Source organism: Blennius ocellaris (genome assembly GCF_963422515.1).
Source record: "Blennius ocellaris genome assembly, chromosome: 4".
Classification (NCBI taxonomy): Eukaryota; Metazoa; Chordata; class Actinopteri; order Blenniiformes; family Blenniidae; genus Blennius; species Blennius ocellaris.
In genome coordinates this window covers 12,267,002-12,290,140 of record NC_137653.1, presented here as the reverse complement: position 1 = coordinate 12,290,140, position 23,139 = coordinate 12,267,002, and the positions used below count along the sequence as shown (strand labels likewise).

At 43.7% G+C, this 23,139-nt stretch overlaps 2 protein-coding genes across 2 annotated transcripts; one reads left to right on the top strand and one right to left on the bottom strand.

Annotated features, from left to right (window-relative positions):
- The first annotated feature begins 311 nt into the window (after positions 1 to 311).
- Positions 312 to 17,776, top strand: LOC308129106 (msx2-interacting protein). Its single transcript, XM_080494890.1, has 15 exons — positions 312 to 698; positions 2,069 to 2,383; positions 5,121 to 5,597; positions 5,776 to 5,930; positions 7,059 to 7,259; positions 7,381 to 7,532; positions 7,616 to 7,741; positions 7,853 to 7,966; positions 8,073 to 8,186; positions 8,269 to 8,369; positions 8,595 to 15,651; positions 16,004 to 16,063; positions 16,161 to 16,355; positions 16,444 to 16,602; positions 16,745 to 17,776. The coding sequence occupies exons 1-15, from the start codon at positions 616 to 618 to the stop codon at positions 16,874 to 16,876; spliced, it is 9,441 nt and encodes a 3,146-aa protein (XP_080351016.1). The 5' UTR covers positions 312 to 615; the 3' UTR covers positions 16,877 to 17,776.
- Positions 17,777 to 18,608: 832 nt separating this feature from the next.
- Positions 18,609 to 21,801, bottom strand: prkar2ab (protein kinase, cAMP-dependent, regulatory, type II, alpha, B; the record flags this gene model as incomplete). The annotated part of the gene is made up of 10 exons (XM_080495703.1): positions 18,609 to 18,733; positions 19,269 to 19,407; positions 19,896 to 19,961; positions 20,060 to 20,134; positions 20,222 to 20,323; positions 20,406 to 20,559; positions 20,640 to 20,746; positions 21,078 to 21,217; positions 21,320 to 21,355; positions 21,549 to 21,801. The coding sequence occupies 10 exons, from the start codon at positions 21,799 to 21,801 to the stop codon at positions 18,609 to 18,611; spliced, it is 1,197 nt and encodes a 398-aa protein (XP_080351829.1).
- Between the last annotated feature and the right edge of the window lie 1,338 nt (positions 21,802 to 23,139).

Here is a 23,139-nt window from a genome sequence, read left to right as displayed (position 1 = left end):
GAATAAAATGTTTCTGTATTTCGCCCACTCAGGCACGAAGATTTCTCAATAACAAGTGAGAAACACCCTGTGTTTCCTCTATTTCCATGTAAATCCTCCTCACTCGAGGCGAGAAAATAAACAGAGCGATTTTCTCTTCCACTGATTCGCTGATTCCCCTGTCAACCAAACTCTGAGCCACTCATGAGGTTGGAATCAGGTCGTCTACCCCGCCTCTGTCTCCTGGGTGTTTGCGTAAGAGGGGCGGGGCGGAATCTACTGAAACTATCTGCTTGACAGTGTTGGCGGCGAGCTGTGTAAGCATACAAAAACAAAAATAAAGAAAGAAACGCAACTAGGAATAATTACTGGAAAAACGAGTACAAACTTGGCCTTGGCAATTGCAGTCTACGACAAGAAGATCACGGGGTCGCGCAGCTCGCCCCCGAGCCCTCCAGGAGCGAGCGTCATGCGCGCTCCCGCCGTCGGGTCGAGGACGCGGCAGCTCCAGTGGCAGCGGGCTGAGGACTGAAGACCGACGACAGGCCCCGATCGTTCATTTTGTTCAGGCGGACCTCCAACCGGCACGGATTACCCAGACGTGAGAGATCATATGTGTGTGGAGACCAGCGCACGATGGTTCGGGAAACCAGACACCTCTGGGTGGGAAATTTACCCGAACATGTTCGCGAGGAGAAGATTGTGGAGCATTTTAAACGGTACGTTACGCAAGACGGAGCCCGTGTTCTTGCGAGCGGCGCGCGCCAGGCGCAAAAGCGGGTGGCGTTGACGATCGGCAAGCCTGCTAGCGATGCTAACGCGGCTAGCGACTTGGAAGTTTTTATCCGCTCGGGGAGTTCGTGTCCGTCGCCGCGGGCCGCGCTGCATCGCGGGGATTCGAGTCGAAGGGAGATGCGCCGGATAGAGACACGCGGGTGCAATTGTTCCGGATTTAATGGTGTTTTTGTTAACTTTTGCTAACGCCGAGGGGTAGTTAGCTCGGCTCGCTAGCCTCTACGAGCTACCACCCAACCAACCATTTTGTGGGCAGTCGGGAGGTTTTCGTGATCCCCGCGATCAGGAGGCAGCGAACGCTAGCTGACAGCAGAAGCACAGCTCGGTCCGTGTTGTTGTAACAACCGTAAAACCTCGATCTTAACCAGGTTTTTTTTCCATCGTCGGTGAAACGGATTTGCATTTTTTGGTTTGTTTTTTTGTTGTTGTTTTTTTTTAAACCGGATCACAGTATCGGTGGCCAAATGTTGGCGGATCGTTGCTATCGCTGGCTCAGACTGAGCTAATGTTACAGTTTACCGCGACTACGACTACATTTCTAACCAAAAGCCCAAAAGTGTAAAGAAGATCAAATCCCAACTGCACACCGTCCAAAGTTTATCGATGGCTCCGGAACATTATTCATCGTTTCCACTTCACTTGCAAAGCACTTTGTGCTTTTTTCCCACAGACCTCTTAAATTTTTTACAGCCGATTTGTGTATATAGTAAACACCGAAAACCTAAAAACAAGCCTCCAAAGTAAAATAAAACACATTGTTGATACAGCAGCTGCGATTCCAGTCACGTGTAATGCACACTTAAAATAGCCAGCAAGCCAAACAAAGTTGCTAAGTGCTTCCATGTGAACCATTCACATATCATTGTTTTTATAGCAAATAATGTGATTTGTATTTTTTTTTAAAAACCAAAAAAAAAACAACCCATGATGGGTCAACATTTTTCCTTATGAGATTAATTTACTGAGCATTGCTGTGTTTATCTCTCTACCTATCCTGTTTCGTCTATGCCAGGACTCTTTGAACCAGCAACATTCAAAGAACTTCCTTACTTTTTTGTAGGGCTTCAAGACTTAACAGCGCTCACCTACACACAAGGGATTTATTTCTGTGCCTGTACATTTTCTTCTGTGTGGTTTTGATGTCACAATGTGGGAGGGATGTACTTTTTCTGTGGATATAGTCCTTAAGTCAATAAGTTATGGGTTGTAGCAAAAAGGTGTCTCTCCGAGCCTATGTATGTGTAATTTCCCCTTTTCTCTCTCTCCTCTCTCTCTCATTATAATTTCCTTTCAGGTATGGCCGTGTGGAGAGTGTAAAAGTCCTGCGAAAGCGAGGTTCAGAGGGGGGCGTTGCAGCCTTTGTGGATTTTGTGGATATCAAAAGTGCACAGAAGGCTCACAATGCTGTCAACAAAATGGGAGACAGAGACCTTCGGACTGACTACAATGAACCCGGGTCAGTCCCTAGCGCTGTTCGAGGCCTTGAAGACGGCTCCCCCTCGAGCAGTCGAGACGTAGCGGGATTCTCTAGGGGAACAGTTGGTCCAGTGTTTGGCCCTCCTGTGTCCCTTCACACCAGAGAGGGACGTTATGAACGGAGAATAGATGGGTAAGTGGACACGGCGTCCCCTTGAAATCCAGGGGAAATCTAAGTATCGGGTGTAAAACCTAAATACATAGTGGGGGTTTTTTCATGAGGGATTGATGCCTTGTGGGGAGGGTCACACAAAGTTAATCTAGGGATCGTTTCCACTTTCCATCATAATTGACTCGCCTTGCCCATGGGATCTAAGTAAATTATCTACACATTATCATTTGGTAAGGTAACTATGTTTCAAGGTTTGACATCTGGTTTGGATACTACATCTGTGAGGAATATCCTGGTGAGTTTTGGATTTATTACATTCTGTGGGGAACTACCTTGGGGAGCTTTTGGATACTTTCTAATACGTTTTTCCTCCGAAATACGGGATATAACCTTGATTTTCACGTGGAAACTGTAGAGGTTGGAAGTAAGTCCCTATTATGAAGGATTCAATTTTCCCTTGAAGACATCGACGTATCATTACTGGAAGAAGCTTCCATTGTGGGTTGTCAACTCTTTTTTTTCCCCTACCCCACATCGTGGCAACAGCCCGTGGTTGGACTACTTTTACCATTATTTTTCTGTGTGGATACCGCCTCTTCTGGATTTACGTTTCGAAACCAAGTGGATAGAAGACCTTAACGATTGTTTCACTTCACAAGACTAAATTGCATACATCCCAGGTTTGTTTTTGTTTTTTCCAGTCATTTTAGGATAAAATTATCTATATGTGAAATACTTTCTCTCAAATATTGGAAGCTATATCAAGAAGACAACAACATTGAGTATCCTGAACACCCAACAAGTAAAATTTGTGGAGCTATTGTGGTTTCCGGGGCTGTCGGCCATGAAGAAACGTGAAGAATAACCTAGTTGGGATGTAACCTACTGGATGTACTCACATGGTGGATGTACGGCTATGGACCCTAGTTCCAATAGGTCTAGCTGCCATTTATGTGGATTACGGAAGTGTGGATGTAGCCGTGTGAAATCTCAATCATGAGAAGTTCCCAACTATGTTAGAAGCAGCAGAAGACTTCTTTTTTTTTTGGGGGGGGGGGTTTGTTTATAATAAGACAATGCTATACAAAATTAAGATCTTTCAGTCACCTCACCAGATGGGATCCATCCACTGTGGAATTACGTCACGTCTGTTAACCTAAGAGGATTTTTACATGCTGCAGTATGTATCAGACAGATGGTAAATAAGTTGACGCTAACCAGTGGAATACATTTTTAAAAAAAAAAACAATTTTTCACAGTATAATGATTACTTTTTTTGGACACAACTGATCCAATGGGATGTATTTTGTGTCTTGGCTCCCAAGTTACTTAAGCGTCAATCTGGAATCGGACGAATACTCAGATATTCATCATCCTTTTTTTATAAATCATATTTATTTATCAAAATTTCATGTTTCTATTTTTTTACCCCTGACATTTCCCCAAATCCATAAAGCAGCCAATTTCTGTGATTTTTTCCTTTTTTTTTTTTTATTTTTTCCTTTTTTCCCACATCCAGTGAGGAGATATAAGTAGCCTAACTCTGGATTTTACATCAACAATCTACTGGCCTGTTCCTCAGTGTTCGAAGATAATGTGAGGTACAATTCAAGAAAACAGTTTTTGCCTATTTAGATCAATTGAAAAAAAAAATTTTTTTTTTTTTTGGGGTGCCCCATGGTTTTTCATTCGGGCTCTCACATTCTGCCCTGCTAGATTTTATTTGGATTAGATTCAGTAACCTCTTTTCCAAAAAGGTTGGTATTGCTCTGCCCTCTGTATACTGTCTTTCTATAACCTTCCTTAGTGCTATGTTTGATTAAGTGTGCACTGTTTTATAGAGGAATTGGATCTATTTTAGAAGTAAATATATTTTTATGAAGTCTGTGTAGCACACCTCAGTATTTGTAATGTTTGTTTTCCAGCTTTGACCAAAATCCCCCGTCATGATCTTTAACATTTAGCACAGTCGTGTTTTGCATTTTAATTCATCAAACATCTTGTTGGAATTTTTAAGCTGAGGAGCAAAATAATTTTTCAGTCAGTTGATTATAAAGTGTCGGCAGGAATTTATCAACAGTGGCGCTCCACAATCGGCTCCTCCTGAAATTCCTGAAGATGTACATAGTCTGTGTTTCTGCTCCAGGTAATGCTATATTATGCTTGTATGAGCAGATGTTTAAAGTGACACTATTTATACGAATTACTGCTTTTTGTTGGATACAGTGAGCTAAAAAAAAAAAAACATTTCAGAATCTTATTTATTCGGAGCTATATGTTTTTTTCAATTTAGACAGTGTGAATATATATACAAGTTATGTAGTATTTTAACATTTTATTAGTGTAATACTTGAATCTTGTAAATAGGGGCTGCCAGCTTAAAACCTTAACTTTTGTTCTGATCCTTCTGGATGACAAGTAAACAAAGCAGCTCCTTCAGTGACGGAGTTGTTGACAACGGAAACGCAAGTCTGTTTGATAGATTCTACTAAATCATGAACTGATTTAATACAGAAAGTTTTGAATCGACTTGAGAATGAAATGATCGCACTTGTCAGAACACTGGCACCGTTCCTTTTAGCCAAACAAATCTATAGCCTGGTTTTGATTACATTTTTGTTGCACTGGTTATTTTTCACTACAGGAAATTTTAAAGCAAATGTTTGTCTTTGCCGTTCAAAGCTATAATAACACTGTTTTCCCTTTCTGTTTTTTTTTGTTTTTTGTTTGTTTGTTTTATTTTTTTTTCAATTCACAGTAGTTCAGAAAGTCGTGAGCGCGCATACGATCACAGCCCATATGGACATCATGACCGCAGTGGCACTTTTGACAGACAGCGCCACTACAATGCCGATTATTACAGAGACCGCTCTGTGTTTGCCGCTGCCGGCCCCGGCAGCAGCGCCATTGCGGCGACCTTCGACGCCTCAGACCCACACTTTGACGCTCGAATCCGAGACCCTTTCGCTCTCACGAACTCCACACGACGGGACCTGTACAGAGACGACAGAGGACGGCGCGTCGACAGGACTTACCATCAGCGCCGGAGCCGGTCATCTCATTCCTCACAGTCGAGGCACCCTTCTCCTCAACGGACCACGGGGCAAACCCCCAAACCTCCTCATTCCCCTAAACGAGTCCCAGTGTCGCCTGGCAGAGGGCCACGGTCTCGATCTCACAGCAGATCGTCGAGCTCGGATTCCGTCAGCAGCACCAGCAGTACGGGCAGTGGCAGGTGTGACATCTGTTCTGTTGAGGTTCAATAACTTAACTTCGACTTGTGTTGTCCAAGGATAAGGCGATAGTGTTGAACGGTTTAAAAGTGGCTGAATGCTTTGGAGCTGAGAACGTTCTCGACGTTTGTGTTTACGTTTGTGTTTTTTTTTTTTTTCCCCTTCTCAATTGAACGACAGTGACTCAAACAGCAGCTCGAGTGACGGATCTCGAGCTCGTTCGGTTCAGTCGTCGGCTGCACACGTGCCCCCACAGTCCTCCATGGGGCTCGACTCTGAAGAGCCACGGAGAAGCTTTGGGATTAAGGTGCAGAACCTACCCGTGCGCTCCACAGGTGAGTTCTGACGTCGACTTCTCGTCAACAACTCCGTTTTCTCTTCTGAAATTGATGGATAACTCCAGGAAAATATGCTTGTTGCACAACTGTTTGTTGGGCTACACAAAGCCCCCCATCACCGTAATAACATCAACTTTGTGTTCTGAACAAATGCTCCCCGAGTCATTTGATATTAGGGGAGATTTACCACTTTAATTTTGGCTGTTGCAATTTATTTCATGCCCGGTAGAGCACATTGTTATCCTGCGCTATAACAAAGCCATGTGTTTATGAAATGGCAGTGTAGAGAACTAATTGCATACTTGCTATATACAACATCCTTCAAATGAACTTGGCCTCCACCCCCCAACCAAAAATAACGATAAATGTACAGTGCTGGCCTAGAGGTTCCATGAGCGGACTTGAGATCGGAGGTTTGAATCCCATCGTTGATAAGTCACCACTGGGGCTCCCTGAACAAGGCCCTTGATTCCCAGCAGTTTCCTGGGTGTGGACCATGGCAACTCGCTGTGCGTAGACAGAAGATGGGCTTAATGCGGACCAATGTAGAGTGGTTGTGTTTAATCTGCATTCGGTGCTATTTTACAGCATGCAAAAAGTAACACATTAAAAATAAACAAAAAAAAACTTTCGAACTGAGTTTATCTATATTTGCGTTGGCAAATGGTAACAACCATTTGAATCTTAGAGCCTATTGAAGTGTAGTTGGTAAAACAAAGGGCTTATTTCCATGTCGTTTGCACCAACTACTATACTTTATCTGCATTTAATCCACAATCACAACTACAAATATTATGTATTCATATTTGCAATCTGTTTTGAGACAATACATTTGATTGTATTCAAAAGCGTACATTATCTAATTTCTTATTCAGGCCAGTGCTGCTTGTACAGAGTCTAACCATCTTAAAGTGCTTAAAGATTCTCACTATTCCTACTCATACACATCAACAAAACAGTGATTTTGACTTGAAAACACCATTGCAAAATAAATTGAAGTTTAGACACAGTAACTTCTATATGAGCCTTTGGATCATCATTGTCAGTATCTCCAAAGATATTGTTCTTTTCAGTGTTCTTCGCTGTGGTATAATACTAATAAATTTATGGGTTTTTTTTCTGCAGACACAAGTTTAAAAGATGGACTCTTCCATGAATTCAAGAAACATGGAAAGGTTACCTCTGTCCAGATCCACGGAGCATCTGAAGACCGTTATGGTTTAGTATTCTTCAGACAGCAAGAAGATCAAGAGAAAGCCCTCACCGTCTCCAAAGGAAAGCTGTTTTTCGGCATGCTTATTGAAGTGACTGCTTGGAACGGTCCTGGTAAGTGGTACTTGATGTTGCAGAAAACTATTGCCCCCAAAGGGACTTTTCAAAACTTGATGCGATTTGGCATGAAGTGGCATGTTTGAGATATTAATGATAAACCTCTCCATTACTTCAGAAACGGAGAGTGAAAATGAGTTCAGACCCTTGGATGGGCGAATAGACGAGTTTCACCCAAAGGCAACAAGGACACTGTTCATAGGGAACCTTGAAAAAACCACCAGTTACCAACAGCTCCTGGACATTTTTCAGCGCTTTGGAGAAATAGTGGTAAGTTACAATTTTTCTATAAGGTATGCTGTATGTGGTTCATTTATTATATACCTCTAATTTTCTTGTATTTTCTACTTAAGGACATTGACATCAAGAAAATCAATGGAATTCCCCAGTACGCTTTTGTTCAGTATTCTGATATTGCGAGTGTTTGCAAGGCCATTAAGAAGATGGACGGAGAGTATCTGGGGAGCAACAGACTAAAGGTAGCATATTTACAGAAAACAGTGTCGACATTTCTGGTTTTTGTATGTTTTTAAAATGGCGTAGAGAGTTCTTTGTATGCATTACTCATGTCGTTCTCTTTGTCCTTGAAGCTTGGGTTTGGAAAGAGTATGCCCACAACCTGTGTCTGGTTAGATGGTTTGGCAACCAATATTACAGAGCAATACCTCACTCGCCACTTCTGCCGTTATGGACATGTCGTCAAGGTAAAGAGCTCCAGTTTGTCTTGTTTAAGGTGTACTGTTTATGATTGTTGTGCTGCTTTTCAAAACTGTAAATATAAATGTTTGTTTTTTGTTGTTGTTTTTTAAGGTTGTGTTCGATCGATTGAAAGGGATGGCCCTCGTTTTGTACAACAACACAGATTTTGCTCAAGCAGCTGTAAGAGAGACAAAAGGCTGGAAGATTGGTGGAAATAAAATAAAGGTAAATGAATCTTTAAAAAAAAAATGTTTTAATGTTAATATGTTGGTGTTCTTAACTCGTATGTGTTTATGTCCTATGTTAGGTGGATTTTGCGAGTCAAGAGAGCCAGATGGCATTCTACCGATCTATGCAGACTTCTGGTCAAGACATTAGGGACTTCTATGAAATACCTCCTGAACGAAGGTAAAACAACCATATGGATAATTTGCATACGGCTGTTTCTGTATTTATTTAAATGTTTAACACATACACTTTACTGATAGGATTTGGCATGTACATATGTGATGATCAGAAACACTTTTATGTAGCAATATGCACATTATTTCTAAATTGAAGGCAACATTGTAAAGGAGTTTGTAAATATTTTAGGTAACGTAAAACCCTTTATTCTGTATATTCACTTCACAGAGAGGAACGCAGACCTCCATATCATGAGTTTACAGCAGAAAGGGCCTACTATGATAACATACGAACCCCTGGCCTTTATCCAGAGGAAGCTCGGAGAGACTATGCTGCCCGCAGCAGAGAGCGCTTTCCTGAATTGGAACATTATCAAGGGGAACACTTTGACCCACGTTATCATGAAGACCCAAGAGATTACAGGGATTACAGAGACCCCTTTGAGCAAGACATTCGAAAGTACACATACATTCAAAGAGAGAGAGAACGAGAGCGAGAACGTTTTGAGGCTGATCGTAGTAGGTGGAGTCCTTCTCATCCACGGCGCCCTATTACTCCAGCAGTTTCACCTTCGCCATCTGAACGTGCTCCCAGAGACCCTGAACGCCGTGTTTACAGCCAGTCCTCCGAGAGGAGTGGTAGCGTTAGCTCTGTTTCACCAACACAATTTGACAAAGCTGAGAAACCTCTGCCAGAGCATGCCTCAAAGAGTGACAAGACCAATCAGCCAGATCGTTTGGCTGGGGCTGAGAAAATCAAACGTGCCAAACGAAAAGAGAAAGGAGACAAAGACAAACCTGAGAAGCTTAAATCAAGGAAATCCAAAGGGCAGTCGCCATCCAACCCTCTGCCAGAAGGGGAGCTTGAGACTGGTGTCGATGGTGGTTCAGGAAGAGGAAAGGGATCAGACCAAGATGCTCTTGAGAAACAGAAATGTAAAGGAGAAAATGACACTCTTCCTGGGACTGTATTGTCAGCTGCTCATCTGGAGTCGGTCAAAGGTGAAAAATCTGAAATTGGTAAAGGTGAAAATTCAGACCTGGATGCAAAAACTCGAATAAAGAAACCCCCCAAGTCTGATTCTGGAACTGATGGGAAAGATTCCTCGGTTGATTCAGATCGCCTTGCTGCAAGAAAGAGGCGCTTTGCTGATTCTGGTGGTGGAACTGTTCGACAGAAGAGAAGCAGGCATGGAGACGAGGATGGGAATCAGTCTTCAGACGTGTCTGCTACTGTCATGTATTCGAAAGAATCGGATACTGACAAACCCAAAGATTCTCAACAGAGAGAATCACGACTTAAATCGGATAAAAGTGGTATTCAGAAGGATGGTCAAGAGGAACTTAAAACACAACGAGATAAGTTGGAAGCATCTCTGGAGCCACTTGAGCCGAAAAGACAACCAGGACATGTTTCATCTAGAAGATTTTCCCAGGAGACTCTTGCAGACCAAAACAGTACACGAGAGCAAGATCATCTTGCTGGTTTCAAGTTTAGTCAGAATTCTGAACCTGTCAAAAATACCAAGACAAAGGAAGACCATGTTGACATTGATCTTTCTCAGAGTTACCGTAAGCAAATGGAGCAAAATCGACGTTTACAGCAACAGCAGCGTGAATCTGATAAACCTGACAAACCAGAAAGTCCCCATGGAAGTGAAATGGAAGACTTGGAACATCGCAGTCTTGTACACGATGTTGGAAAGCCACCCGAGGATGTCACGGATAATTTTCCATCTCACAAACTGAAGAAACAAGACCAGTTTGATGCTGAGTCGGTCACAAAGAGAGAGCGTGTCTACAGAAGCTTCAGACACAAAAGTGAGGATCCTGATTGGAACAACAGCTCATCTCCAGGGCGTCAGCACTTCTCTCGTCACAGAGATGAAGACTTTGTGGATGCTCCTCAGAAAGAGCTTAAAAGAATTGATGAGAAAAATTATCCAGATTTGGATATGTTAGTTAAAAAGACCCCTAATACTCAGGTAACCAAAAACATGTCTTTACTTGGTATGGAAGAAGAGCAGCAAAAGAGATTGGAGGGCAGAGTTAAACAAGACTTGTTACCCAATATAAACTTTTCAAGAAGTTTAAGTAAGAACATTCACAACCGAAAGCGATTAGAATTTGGAATTTGGCCAGACTTGGAGCCTGGTGAAGTTCGATCCGACTCTGAAGAAGACAGAGATGCCAAGCCTCATTCTCCTGTGCCCTCTACATCTATGCCCTTTTCTCAGAGGCAAAGGCCTGACAGGTTTTCAGACCCCAAACTAGCGCAACTTGAAAGGAACAAATTCTATTCTTTTGCCCTTGATCAAACAATCACTCCTGATACAAAGGCTCTACTTGAGCGTGCAAAATCCCTCTCATCTTCCAGAGAAGACAACTGGTCCTTTTTAGATTATGACACTCATTTGGCAGGTCTTCGTAACAGAAAGGACACAGAGAAAGTAGAAGCAACACCAAGACCTACACCTCCCTGGTACATGAAAAAGAAGAAGATCCGAAGTGGATCAGAAGATAAACTTGATGACAGAAAGGAGGAGCCCAAGCCAGAAGAACAAGAACGCAGGGAACTATTTGCTTCCCGCTTTCTTCACAGTCCTGTCTTTGAGCTAGACTCCAGACGACTTCAACATCTGGAACGCAGACATGAAGAACCTGAGCAAATCCAGCAGCCTGGGCAGCAAGCTGCAGTTGATGGTGAACCTGATTCTGGTCCAGTTGTTCTTTTTCACAGCCGCTTTTTAGAGCTGACAAGACAACAACAAAAGAACAAGACTCAACAGGTACAGGAAGTTAAAGAAGAGGTCATTCTCCCAGACGAGAGCAAAGTAGAAAAATCGCCAGTTCAAGAGCAGCAAACTCAGCAGTCGGTAGAAACTGTTGAGTCTATAGAGCCAGAAATAAAGCCCATCAGTCCAGCTGAAGAACTGATCCCTGAACCTCAACTTCTACCTGCTTCTACCCCCCAATCTATCAAAGACAGTCCTCCATTGGAAGAAAGATTCGTTGTGCCAAATTCAGCCCCCGATATTCATCCCCCTATGTCGTTCATAAAGGAAGAGGTAAAGGAAGAGGTGAGAGAAACTGAACATGTGGCAGTTCCCCCCTCACCGACTGGAACACCAGATCCTGAACATGCAAATGTTTCGATGTCTGAACCCAGTCATTTGGGGCATAGAGTCAGACTTTCTCCTCTTTTTGAAGGGAAAACAGATGTGACCACTGAGGACGTGAAGCCCCCAGTCTCAGAACAACCTTGTCAAAATTCTCTTGAAGAGTTTATTAGCAGTTCTGAACCAGAGCTGGATCCTGAGACAACACAACCAGAAGTACCTGAAGCAAGGAGTCCAATACCTCCTAGTTTAGATGAACAGGACATTGTCAAGAAAGAGCCTTCTCCTACTTGTAAAGTGGAAGAAGAGCCTGAAGAAGAAAATAAATCTCAAATGGATGAAGTGCATATGCCCAACGACAGTGACACAAATGAAGAGCCAGTGTCATCCCAGAAAGAGAACAAAACAAAAGAAATGAAAAATAAAAAAGGGAAGCAATCCCCTGCTCAAGTTTCTTCAGCTCCCATCATGTGTACTTCTGGTTCTGAGAAACAAGCTACACGCAAGAGTGAGCGCATTGACAAAGAGAAGCTAAAACGTGGTTCATCCCCAAGAGCTGAACGAAAATCTACAGCAAAATCTCCCATTCATGGATCAGATCCCGATACATTAGACCAGAGCAGATCAATTACTAGAGCAAGACGAAGGAATGTTAGATCCGTATATGCCAACTTACCGGACGATGATGTACCAGTTTGTTCTGGAAAGGAAATGACAGAGTCTCCACGCTCTGCGCGAAAGCGAGGTACTGACAAAGATGCCACGCAACAAAATACTGAACTCGATCCACCAGCTCCAGCCCCTGTAGTAAAACGGGGACGTCCTCCCAAAAATCGTAAACCACGTGATGTGATTTCAACTGCTAAGGTGGAAAAAGCTAAAGTAGACAATAAAGACACTGACTCAAATGAATCTGAAAGTGGTGAACGAACCCCAAGGACATCTAAAGGCAAAGCGTCTCCTCATCTTGCTAAGAGTTCAACAAATCAGGCGTTTGCAGCCCAAGGGTCTGGGTCTGCAAAGAAGGGGGACAAATCTCAGGCAACTGATGATCATGACATGGATTTCACAGTTGACGATCCTTTGCCTTTTCAAGACTCATCACTTCCGTATAAAGAGGATTTATTGAAAATTGAGCAAAAGAAAGAGGAGAAAGACGTGCAAAGCTCTGAACTGATTAAAGATAAAGAGATGAGCGTCCATGAAAATACCAGTGAGGCTAAATCAAATGGCAAAGAGACTGATTCTATTGTTTTAAAAGAGAAACCCACTGACAAGGTTGTTAAAGGAAAATCTAAATTGCAAAAGACGTCTCCCGTCCTCAAGAACCTCAAAATTAGACTCAATGTAACTGAGGTCAAAGATCTTCTTCAGTTGGGAGAGGAAGAGATTGTGAGTCAAGAAGACACATCAAAAAAGCTCAAACCTATTGACCATGGTGATCATATTTCAAAGTGCTCTGACAAAGAGGAAAAGGAAAATTCTACTTTGGAGAAAACCCTGGAAACATCAAAAAGCTTGATATCACAGGAGCTAGAGTTGGAACAGGCTGTAGAGAACATTGCAAAACTCACAGATCCAACTTTTCCAACCGAGCTGCCAACTCCCCCTGTCCCACCAGCAGAGCTAAAAAGTGATCCAGAGGAAGAAAAACCTTCTAATCCTGCCAGTGAGACAGAGCTCATGGCTGCCATCGACTCAATAACTGCAGAGGATACAAATGCATCCTTAACCCAAGCACCTCCACTAAGCGCAGATGTAGGTTCAGAACCTGAGGTCCAAGACTTCACACAACCAGTCAAAGATGAACCTGAAACTCCATCTAATACACAAGATGAGCTTACTTTCCCAAACACACCCAAAAAAGGATCCAGAAAACCAAAAACACCAAAACGTCCTAAAGGCCAAAAGCAAGTAAAAAAGGATTTAAAGGAAGAACCTGCATTAACAGAGGAAGTGATAAAGCCTTTAGCAGAAAACAAAGTATCTAATGTGAAAGATGTTTCTGAACCACCTTCATCAGCAGCAACTGCAGCAGTTATTACTACTACTACCTGGAAGCCAGAACCTGAACTATTGGATGTCAAAGCAACAGATACGAAAGCGGAGTCTACGTTGTCTTCTGATGACCAATCTCAGAAATCTATTTATCCTCATGCTAAACGTCCAGTGGGCTCAAAACAACAACTGATGTCGTCTGATTGTGTCTCCTCTCCACATCCATCACTGACCAACAGACCAAATATCAGACTAATTACGTCAAGCAGCGTTCCTGCCTCGCCACCTGATTGGCAACAACATCCTAAAGATGCAAGTGTTCCCTTTTCACCGGTTGTATCGTTGGGAGCAAAGGAAAACCAGCCTTTATCAACCGACTTGGAAAATACGGGTGCTGATCTTGGTACAAGTGACTTGAGACAGATTCTTATGAAACACAAAACTGTTCCTCTGCCGGGTAGTGTTCCTGTTCCCACCACTTTGCCCAACCTTCGAGATCACAACCCAACTGAAAGTAATGCTCAGCTCTCAGTTCTTGTGTCAAATAAGGCGCCGCTCCCCGAGAGCAAAACGCAGGTGAATCCTGTCCCGCCAATTGTTCGACCTCCAGCCTCCCTAACGTCTCCTGAGACAAAGTCTGTCATCTCAGTTATTTCATCCACGGCGGCGTCTGTTATTAGTCGTGTTCGCAACCCTCCTGAACCTGAGGACAAAGTGAACATAAATGTTGGAAATCCTTGTGTGGATATGACCCAACCCAAACAAACTTTCAGGACCAGTAAAGACGACAGTGGATCGTACCATGGGTCATCTCTGGGTGATGATGGAGCAAGTTCTGCATGTTATGTTACTGGGTCTCTCCCCGGCTTGAGAGTAAATACTCGTGAAGGAGTGGTGGTATTGAGTCATTCGGGTCAAAAAAAGGAGGGACGCCAGCGAATTTGTACAAAGCTGACGCAAATTCCACAAGCAACAGCAGGTGATATAGAATCTCAGCAGTTGGTGTCCATGTCGCATATTAAGCAGGAAATGTATGGTCATTCTCAGTCCGGACTTCAAAAAGGGCCTTCGTCACAGTCAGATCATGGACATTCTGGAAAACAACAGTCTGCTCTATCCATCAAGCAAGAGAGTACTAGTTTGGAAAAGATGGATGCGAGTTACATCACTGGACCTCCAGGAGTAGTGAAGCGCATCACACCGGGTAACCAGCAAGTAATGAATTACCATCAAGACTACATGTCATCAAAACACCAAAAGAAAATGGATAATGCCGATTCTCATGGTACAGATGGGACTAAACCACCTTGGACTTCTGCTGTGAGTCCTTCTATAAGCCCACATTTGCCCTCCCCGCCAGGAAACCATGTCGGTTTTGTTACAGCACCCGGTGACAGAGCAACTTCCCATCTCAGCGGGATCAAACAGGAACCTCGTTCCCCACGCAAGTCGGGCCATCCACACTCTCCATTCACGAAAGGGTCCTCACCTATAGGCTCCTCGTCACCTAAAGGCCTTCCGGTGATGTTATCGTCTGGCCTTCCTGCCATGCAGCAGTTCATCACAGGTGTGCATCATCCAGAGCAGTCTGTCATCATGCCTCCTCACAGTGTGCCTGGAGGCTTAGGGCGGATGTCTCCTCATTGTGTAAGCCAGTCTATTTCAATGGGACATCTTGTCCAAGGAGATGTTCGAGTCAATACTCCAACCCTGTCTGTGATGAACTATGGGATGCATAGTGAGATGGAAAGTCTCCAATCGGATCCTCGGGGGACTGTCCAGTTACAAACGTATATGGCACCGAGTGACAGACGAGTCTTGTTACACCCACAAGGCGAGCGTTCGGCTGCTGATCCGCATTCTGGACACATTCAAGAAAATCTCCCACCTTCTTCGCCAAGACCACATGTTTTGCCCAAAGCCGTGTCTGACAAAGATCTAACGAAGTCACTCGAGGCAAAGAGGCCACACTCGCCTCTGCCCAAGGATGCAATGATGGGGATCAGGCAGTCTGGAGGCGCAATAGCATCTCCTCAGAGAGTTCAGCTCATACCACCAGGACCAAGTGCCTCGTTTCCAGAGTACTCAGGACTGTACTCAAACCCAAGAGGCCTCCATTCTCAAATCCCAGCGGTGTCCCCAGTAGGACTCAGCCAGCCTCCCACTATGGTGAGTGACCTGCATGGCATTTTTAATAGGTTTATCTAGATTAAACCATTATCATTGTTGCAACCTGACTTGACATTTGTATTCCACTTGACTAAAATTCCTGTTTAGAATTTTGTACAATATGATGCATTCAGATCACCAACATTGCCGAAACATTTACTTTCCAGATTAGTTCAACTATTCCAGAATTATTTTGCTGCTCATTTTTTTTCTACTTGTGCTCTTGTGATGCAAAGGTTGTAAAAATGAACAATTTGTTTAGACAATTGATCTCGGCAAGTATGTGAACTGTGTCATGGTGTTTTTCTTTTCACAACACTTCTCTAACAGCGATATTTTCTTGAACACTCAGGGTACTGACCTGCGGGTGAAACCAGATGGAAAGACGACACAGAACGTGAATATACTGACTGTAAGAAACCATTGTCATGACATGATCTACTCTGAATTATCCATCTGAACAAGATCGTCTCAATGAGCTTTCATTGTTTTGTCTGGCATTCAAACAGAAATATCCTATAGTGTGGCAAGGCCTGCTGGCACTAAAGAATGACACGGCTGCCGTCCAGTTGCATTTTGTCTGCGGCAACAAAGCTTTGGCTCATCGATCACTGCCTTTACAAGAAGGAGGCGCTCTTCTCAGGATTGTCCAGAGAATGAGATTAGAGGCTTCACAACTGGAGAGTGTGGCCAGAAGAATGACGGTATATTTTCGCTTCACTCCCATTTAGTATTGGCTTTTTTTTTCTTACTTAATTCTTCTCACATGATAAACCCTGTTCTCGTCTGCAGGGAGATACTGACTACTGTCTTCTCCTCGCGCTGCCTTGTGGACGAGATCAAGACGACGTCCTGAATCAAACTCAAGCCCTAAAGGCAGCATTCATCAACTACTTGCAGGCAAAGTTGGCTGCCGGCATCATCAATATCCCCAACCCAGGTTCAAATCAGGTAAAGAATGACACACTGGTGGTTTACAGGATTTTCAAAACTCTAAATGTTTATAATAGATTGTTCTTGTCCTGTCCCCTTAAACTGCACAAACATTTCATGTTCATAAGTGATTTGTTTTGTTTTCTTCTTCCTTTTCCAGCCCGCTTATGTGCTCCAGATTTTCCCACCATGTGAGTTTTCAGAGAGTCACTTATCACAACTTGCGCCCGACCTCCTCAACAGAATCTCCAGCATCTCGCCACACCTCATGATTGTCATCACCTCTGTGTAACCTTCACTGTCGGGAGCTTTCCCCGCAACGGACGTTCCACAGATGAGCCTCAGGAAACCAGAGGAATATAAAAGATTGGGGTTTTTTTTTTTTCTGTTGTTGTTTTTTTGTTCCCTTTTCTGGACACGATGGAAATTTGTAGGATTTACCCAATCAACAGTTTTTAATAATTTTTGCATCAGTCTATTTTTTTTTTTTCCCCCTCTCTCTCTTCAGTCACTCCTGTCTGGTGTGTTTGTCCTTCTTGAAAGAACTCAGGGATGGACCAAGCCAGCACGAGACTTACTTGACCATTTCTCTGCTGTATTTCTATTTATTGGAGTTTTATTTTAAATGTCCGGATTCGAGAAAACAAGGCGAAGATCTTGGATGAACACAAATCTGACCGGGCGGCTTGTTTCCTTCATCGGTTCCACTGACAATCGTTTCTTCACGAGAGCGGATCACAGGGGCCGACGAATAAACATTTTCAACGATCATGTGTGGACTTCCTTACCCACTCGTTTCTTTAGAGGAGAAAGGATTAACTTGCAAAGTGACGGGAGACCCTGTTGAGGACCACATTCATTCAACAACTCTCCCCGACCTGCTCGTTTTCTCACACTACTGAAGCAGTCACATCTCTGGCTCCTGCCTCGACATCGAACAAGCTACGGTATAATTTGGGAGTTTTTGAATACAGGACCTTGTAAAAAAAAAAAAAAAAATGTTTTAAATATTTAAGCAGAACTTGGACGACTTAATAGTGACATGAACTCTGGGACTTTGACCAAGCAGAGCGTGGAAATTTAGATGGATCTCTAATTTTTGGGTGTAAATACTTGTAACACGAGAAGGTTGGCAGGCTCTTGTGTGGAGTCTGCCGATGGCACTTCATATTTTGTAACTCAAATAAAAAAAAAACCCATCAAATCTTTTTTTTCCCCCCCCAACCTTTTTTTTTTAATGGCACAGCTCTGATTTCATTGAATGACGACTGCTAGTTTCTCATTGTAGACTTCTTTGCAGCTGTGTGAACGTGGCCCAACGCTGCTGAATCAATGGAAAAATGCTGAGGTGAAACTCGTCTACCGGCTTATATTTCATGCCGAACTACAAAGATTCAAATAGAACAGAATCAGTGATTGTTGGTGACTAGAAAACATGAACAGTTATTTGAATATTCAGGATCGTCTTGGTATAGCAACTTCACTTGTGAGTGTATGCCAATTAAAAAAAAAAAAAAAGTAGAACCTACAGCTTTGAGTATTCCACATGGTCAATAATTAAGCAACAGTGCAGACCGTCATTAACACAGACATACAGCGAGATTCGGTAAAAAGTTTTTATTTAATTTTTTGTTTACTTAACCTAATCAGAAAAACTCCAAACTCATGAGAAATAGGTGCAATCTGAAATGGTATGAATTATTCTAATACTATATATCTCACCATAAGCTACTTGTGCATTACTACAGGCTTTGCTGTTACTGACCGTTCAGCTCCTGGTCTCAGTGTTGCGGTACGTCCGGTTTATGGTCTCGGAAATCACTTGTTTCTTTTTCCATCAACAAAGAAAAAAAATACAAATATACTGGAAATCAATCACCATTTGTACACTGATTGACGGGGTAGATGGTTTCCCTCGGCGCGGAGCTGGACAGGGAACGATCACTCACTTACTATAAAACTGTGTTTTGCCTTTAGGGGAGACTGTGTGCTACATGCATACTGAAGTCGGGTAATCGTGTGTCCTAGTGTTTCAAATCGTCACTGGAGCCAAACAGCGCCACCAGCTGGTCTTCATACTGAGAGATGTTCCTCTTCATGATGTTCATGCAGGGTCCCAGCAGACGCTCGAACGCCTGGATGTCGATGACTGCGGGAGAAGTGGCTCGTTTAGATTCATGACACACCACAGGCTGTCAAGTGCTCTCTCTCTCTCGCTCTCTCTTTCAAATTACACTTTTAATAAATAAGTGATACAACTGAAATAAAGGTAAATTAAGCTAAAATGAAAAAATCAAGGTCTCGTTTGACTTTTCACAGTAGAGGCTCCCAAGAGGCTTCCTGTGATTATTTCTCTCTCTCTCTCTCTCTCTCTCTCTCTCTCTCTCTCTCTCTGGATCACAACAGCTGCTGGAAATATCTTTTACATATAGTGAAAGCCGAGCATTCAGCCAAAAGTTACTGCTTCAACATCAAGGTGAGGTACGTGTGATGTTTAAGAGCGAGATTATGCAGGTCTGTTTTACTGATATGCTGAAATATTTCCATTCAGGAGACGGTTGGGGTGGATGGATTATCATGACTAGATAAGATATACAAAGTCATGTGTCCTTTTCATTTACCCATGACTAAGGAGCAGAAGGATTGTAGAGATAAGAGCCTCGGAGACAGAATAAGTGACACACCTAACAACTTAGTGTCTCCCGCCGCGTAAACTGATGCTGCTCGCGGTTTGTTGGTGACCAGAGCCAGCTCCCCGAAGTACTGTCCTCTGGAGCAGCGAGCCACCTCCACCTCCGTGTTGTCCTGCTGGCCCGCCTTCGTCTGCAACACACACACACACACACACACACACACACACACACACACACACACACACACACACACACACACACACACACACACACACACCTGGCGTCATTCCACACAGCTCCGAGACTCCAGCTGAAACATTACGAGCGCCTCCAGGAAGCAGACGTCTGTACAAAGAGTCGAGGGGAGGTCTTTCCCCTTTGGATTCTCGAGGAGAAATTATAGTAAAGGTTGAAGGTTGATCGTCCTCCAACTCTTTTAAAAACTTCTTTTTGAGAGTAACAAAAAGATAAATGCTCATTTATCTGTGAAACAAACAAACACGATCATCATTTCACTTAAATAGATTGTGTCTCTGTTTCATAAATCATCAGACTGAAAAAAAGCTTTAATTGAAAGTCTTCGATGAGAGAAATGAGCGGGGAGGTTTAATTCTTATTACTTAAAAAAAAAAAATGCTACTTATGGTTCTCCGCTGGACGAATATGAGAAGTACTCACTTTGCTTTTGATCATAATCCTCACTTGTCCCGATTCCACAATGTAGAAGCAGTCCGCTTGGTCACCCTGCGGGTGAACGACGAGCACAAGCGTCAGCCTCGCTCCCGGGAATATAGAATATAGAAACATCCCAAGGACAAGACGACAAAAGCAAACCTGCACACCTGAGTTATTATCTGCTCGCCGTCTTTAAAAGCCCGAGCCCCCAAGACGTCCACGATCTTCATTCTCTCGGAGAGCTGCGGGCAAAATCAGCAGAACTCAACCGTCGACGGACACGAAGTGACACGAAGTGACATCGCTTTTGTTTCGCTCGCCGCACAAACCTCGAGGGATTTCAGGAGGGGAACGCTCTCGATGAAGGCCTCGTACATCCTCCTCTTCTTCGCATTGTTTTTCACAATCAGCCTGTGGAAAGTGGCGCGATCCTACAAACAGCGGCAGGGTGTTTTTGGTTTTCATTTCAGCTTCCAATCTTTCTGGTTCATTGTAATGTCAATCTAGACTCACCATGGCCCACAGGGCGCCTTCTTGCGTCGCGACGATAGTGGCGCCTCGGGGCGTGTTGTACATCAGCGCCAGCTCTCCGAAGCTACCCTTGTTGTCGTACTTCCCCACGCACAACCTCTTGCCGTCTTTTTCCACGAAGATATCGAACGTGCCTCTGAGGTGAGAAGAAAGTCCGTTATGCATCTGTCTTCTATACTGCTTCACACACACACACACAAGAAATCCCTCACTCACTTCTCTATGACGTAGAAATTGTCGCCGTCGTCTCCCTGGTCGATGATGTGCTCCTCGGGTTTGACAAACACCTCAAACATGGCGTCCAAAACCTCGGAGAACTGCTCCTGGAGGACGCCCGGCAACAAAAAAGGACCGGTTTTACTTTGCTCGGCTCTTCTTCAGTCAGACACACACGTTTTCACTACAGTCTCCCACGGTTTCAGTATCGGGTGGCGTGATGAATACGATTCAAAGTGAGAATTAAAAACGTCATTGCGAACAGCGGAACAGAAGATTATATATATTGCATGTTGCTGTCACTCAGTTTTACAACCAACTGCAACATGGGCCCAGACACTTCTTTGGCTTTAAGGTTCATACGTATCAGCTGCCTGCTCAGGAGCGCCACAGTCTGGTGACACCTTCAGTCACCAGAAAGTCTTCATCACTCTGCACCTGCTCCAGCGTCTTAAACAGCAGGATGTCCCCGCAGGCGTCCTGCAGCCGCCGCCGCTGCTCGTCCGTCTTGGGGTGCACGATGCGAGGCTCGCTGTCGTCGTCTTCGTCTTCGTCGGGGTTGTAGGGCTCCGCGCAAACTGCCGACGGGGACAATACGAGGTCAGAACTACCGGACACGCGTTGCAAATGATTGAAAACGCGTGACGTGTTTTTTTTTGGGGGGGGGTCCAGTTCCTGACCTGAAACTCTGCGGTTGTATTTGGCCGTGGTGGATTCTGCAGGGAGAGACGGAGGTCAGTGCTGCTGAACCAAACGTTTGCCACTATGGAGGGCGGGCTATGGAGAATGCCAGATGTTGGATCCATATCGCTTTACACAAACATCCTATATCACATTTATTTTCATCTACAAGTGCAAAATAAAGAGGTTTCTTCAAGGTGTATTTCAGGGGGCTGCAATGAAACTCACTGATGGCGTCTTTCTCCTCCGCCTCGTCGTCTTTGTTGGCCTCAGTTGAGTTCGTCTCGAAGGTGACTCCTTTCCGTGCAGACCTGGCGCTGCGCCTCTTGGCCCGCTGGTCATTTTTCTGGCCCTCCAGAATACGCGTGAAGTGTTGCACCGCGAATTCGACCAGGTTGGGAGGCCTGCGGCGGAGCACCTCCACCGTGTACTCCTGCAGCAGCTCCTTCAAACCAGCTGGGATCTCGACAGCACTCATCATCCAGGATCGCCAGTGAGGGGCTTGAACTTAGAATTAAAACAAATTTTAAAATAAAGAGAGAGAGAGAGATAGAGAGAGAGAGAGAGACTTCTAGTAGGCCATTATTTTCTCTGATCTCAGAAATCTCAGCGTCAGCAGCAGCAGCAAAGGCCCCATAAATCTAACAAACATACTACGGGCTCATCGTCACAGAGAGGAAAAGCTCCTCCTCTCGCACTCGGCGCAGTATTGATGTCTGTCGCTGGCACGGCCCGCTGGAAAGTATTGAGCAGGACTTTTTTTTTTTTCACATCACATGTAATTAAGGGCTGTCATGTAATGGATTGTGCCTCAGAACCTGATGGTTTGGCACAGAAACGAGGCACGCGGGGCAGTTTTTAACAGCGCAGCCTGCAGGCGGGATAAATAAAAGGTTTTTCTTTTTGGAAGAATGTGGATTTTCCACATATGTGTTTATCGAGACTCTTTTCTTTGACTCCACGAGCTGCCGGACACAGTACGTCAATGCCTAATATAATATGTTAGTCTCCCGCATTCGGCAATTCATGGCAAAACCATTTAAAGTCGTTCGTTCATTCGCTAAGTTTGTTTTCACAGGTCAAAAGCGTGTTGGATGTTTCAGGACTCCAAATTGGCCAGAAGTATAAACGAGAGCGTTTTCCTACCCAGATGGAATCATCTCCGACCCCATGTGACCTGAGACCGGATTGAACCGCTAAAAAAAACCAATTCCTGCCAGAAACAAAACTTGCACCGCTTTATATTTATTTGTATTTATTGTCACGGTGTTTATTTTTGGTGGTTTTTTTTAAGTCTCCCTCATTTCTGTCCGTCATGTTTTCAGTATTTCCAGCTCCGTTGCCTTTGCCTCTTTGAAATGTTTGTCATTTTTGTCAAGCTCACTTCTCTTTCATGTTCAGCCGGTCTGAATTGCGACAGTGGCTGGCAGAACACAAATAACCCGGATCAATAAAAAAAAAATAAAAAAAAAATAGGCGAGCATTTCACAGACTTCCAAACATTGTTTTATGGCTGTGAGATCCATCACAAAGTAAAAGCTTGAATCTCACATCTCCAGATTCAGACTTGGCGTTTGTGGAATTGTAGAAATTTTTCGTTTTCCTTTTCATGCTTTGCTTGAATCCATTTATTAGCTAAACTTTGTGGTGTGTTTGGTGTACTTGATTCATATTTGTAGCTTCAGTTTTTACCATTATCCACTTAAAAAAACAGACAATATAAAACCGTGTAGCTGTATTTTCCAAATGGAGATCAGTTATGACGGTTTATTGAAAACTTATTAGATTTTTGGTAACAAATGAAATTGTCGCCTTTAAT